The 1,882-nt window shown below is 46.0% G+C and overlaps 1 protein-coding gene across 1 annotated transcript; it reads right to left on the bottom strand.

The window, feature by feature from the left end:
* Nucleotides 1-510: 510 nt before the first annotated feature.
* LOC130041787 (olfactory receptor 10W1-like) lies at nt 511-1,455 on the bottom strand. Its single transcript, XM_056134054.1, has one exon. The coding sequence runs from the start codon at nt 1,453-1,455 to the stop codon at nt 511-513; it is 945 nt and encodes a 314-aa protein (XP_055990029.1).
* Between the last annotated feature and the right edge of the window lie 427 nt (nt 1,456-1,882).

Here is a 1,882-nt window from a genome sequence, read left to right as displayed (position 1 = left end):
TCGGAAGCAGAAATACAAATACCAGATGACTGTGGTTACATATAGGGTATAAAGAAACAACATTAGGAAACAGATAATAACCAATAAAAACAAACTCTGAGATACCAACAACAGAGCAGAGAAGGGGGCCATAGTAATAGTACATGAGGTAGGAGATCCCTGAGCCTGCCAGAGGTGAGGGGTGATCCGTGAGCAGCAGCAGGAGTAAGTCCCAAGCACCACCACAGGATGTGGCCTCAAAACCAAAATTAATAAAATAAAACTGCCGAAATGATTAGAGGTCTCGATATACACAAATAAGCAATATACAGTTGATTTATACCATTGATTAAAAAAAAAGATCGCTTTAAGTTGATAGCATTACTGGGCCTGCTGGAGCAAATTGATGAACAACGGGAAGACAGTGTTTGTTTGTTTTTTGTTTGTTTAAGTTGATAAATAAATATCACAGTCACACGGGGATTTGGATGAGTTGGAAACAAACTCTTACTAGAGTGTTTGGATTTCTACCTACTTGTACTGGGAAAGACATTTCCTGGTGAGAATTTTCCCTATCGTGCCCTTCATTTCACTATTCCGCAGGGTATAGATAAGAGGGTTGAGCAGTGGGGTGATAAAAATGTATATCAGTGAGACGAACTGATCTTTCTTGGGGTTAAAGCTGGATTTGGGGCGCAGGTACATGAAAGCACAACAGCCGTACTGCAGCAGGACCACCATGAGGTGGGAGGAGCAGGTGGAGAAGGCCCGGGAGCGGCCTGCAGCTGAGTTGATCTTGAGCACAGCGTTCACGATGAAGGCGTAAGAGGTGGCAATGAGGAAGAAGGGCACGGCGATGGCTAGAGTGGCTGCCACCAGCACCGAGAGCTCATGGATGTGACTGTTGGCACACAGCAGGCACATCAAAGGTGGTATGTCGCAAAAGAAGTGCTGGATCCCTCGAGTCTCACAAAAGGGCAGAGAGAAGATGAAGATGGCCAATTGCAAGGACAAGAACAGGCCTAAGGTCACAGAGGCCACCACCAAGCGGACACAGAGCGTCAAGGTCATGATGAGAGGGTACTGCAAAGGGTGGCAAATGGCAGCGTACCGGTCGTAGGCCATCGCTGCCAAGAGGAAGCAGTCGGCACTGCCAAGGCCGATTAAGAAAGTCATCTGAGTGGCACAGGCCAGTAAGCCGATGGTCCTGTCCGACTGCAGCATATTTGCCATCATGTGAGGCACCACCACGGCCGTGTAGCACACTTCGAGCCCGGAGAGGCAGCCCAGCAAGTAGTACATGGGCGTGTGCAGGCGAGTTTCTGTCCACACGGCCATCATGATGAGGGCATTGCCAGTGAGGAGGAAAATATACACCAGAATGATTCCTAGGAAGGTCAGGACACACAGGTCTCGGTTGGAGGGATAGGACAGGAACACGAATTCCAGCCACAGGGAATGGTTTTCCCAGATCATTGTCTCCACCACGTCTCCCTGTTGAAAGTCACAAAGAACAGCCGGATAGGACTCACGCTTGGGCAGCAAATCTAGCCCAGAGCTGGAATTAGAAAGCAGGAAGATCAAGAATGGTGATGTAGTTTTTATCATAAATCTCTAACTGAATACCTGACTCTACGAATGAAGCCAATTACATGAGACAATTGAGCATAAAGGGCAGAGGAAATTGACAAAATTTAGAAATAAATTATCTTCAGAGTTGCAATGAAAATGAAATTCTCTGAGCTCGCTAGAAAGTGTCAGGATATTTTTTTTTTTAGTTCTTAGGAGCAGGTATTATTTAGGTGAAATAAAAAACTTTCTTCCCTCATCTTCCTTTGCCTCGGTCTTTCTCCTTTGCTTTTATTCGTCTCATGTTTGTTTATGTGCAACATAACCTGAGTAT

The sequence above is a fragment of the Sorex fumeus genome, unplaced genomic scaffold (assembly GCF_029834395.1).
Source record: "Sorex fumeus unplaced genomic scaffold, SorFum_2.1 ptg000007l, whole genome shotgun sequence".
In the NCBI taxonomy this organism is placed as follows: Eukaryota; Metazoa; Chordata; class Mammalia; order Eulipotyphla; family Soricidae; genus Sorex; species Sorex fumeus.
Note: the sequence above shows the minus strand (reverse complement) of the source record. Positions and strands in the feature narration are given on the sequence as shown.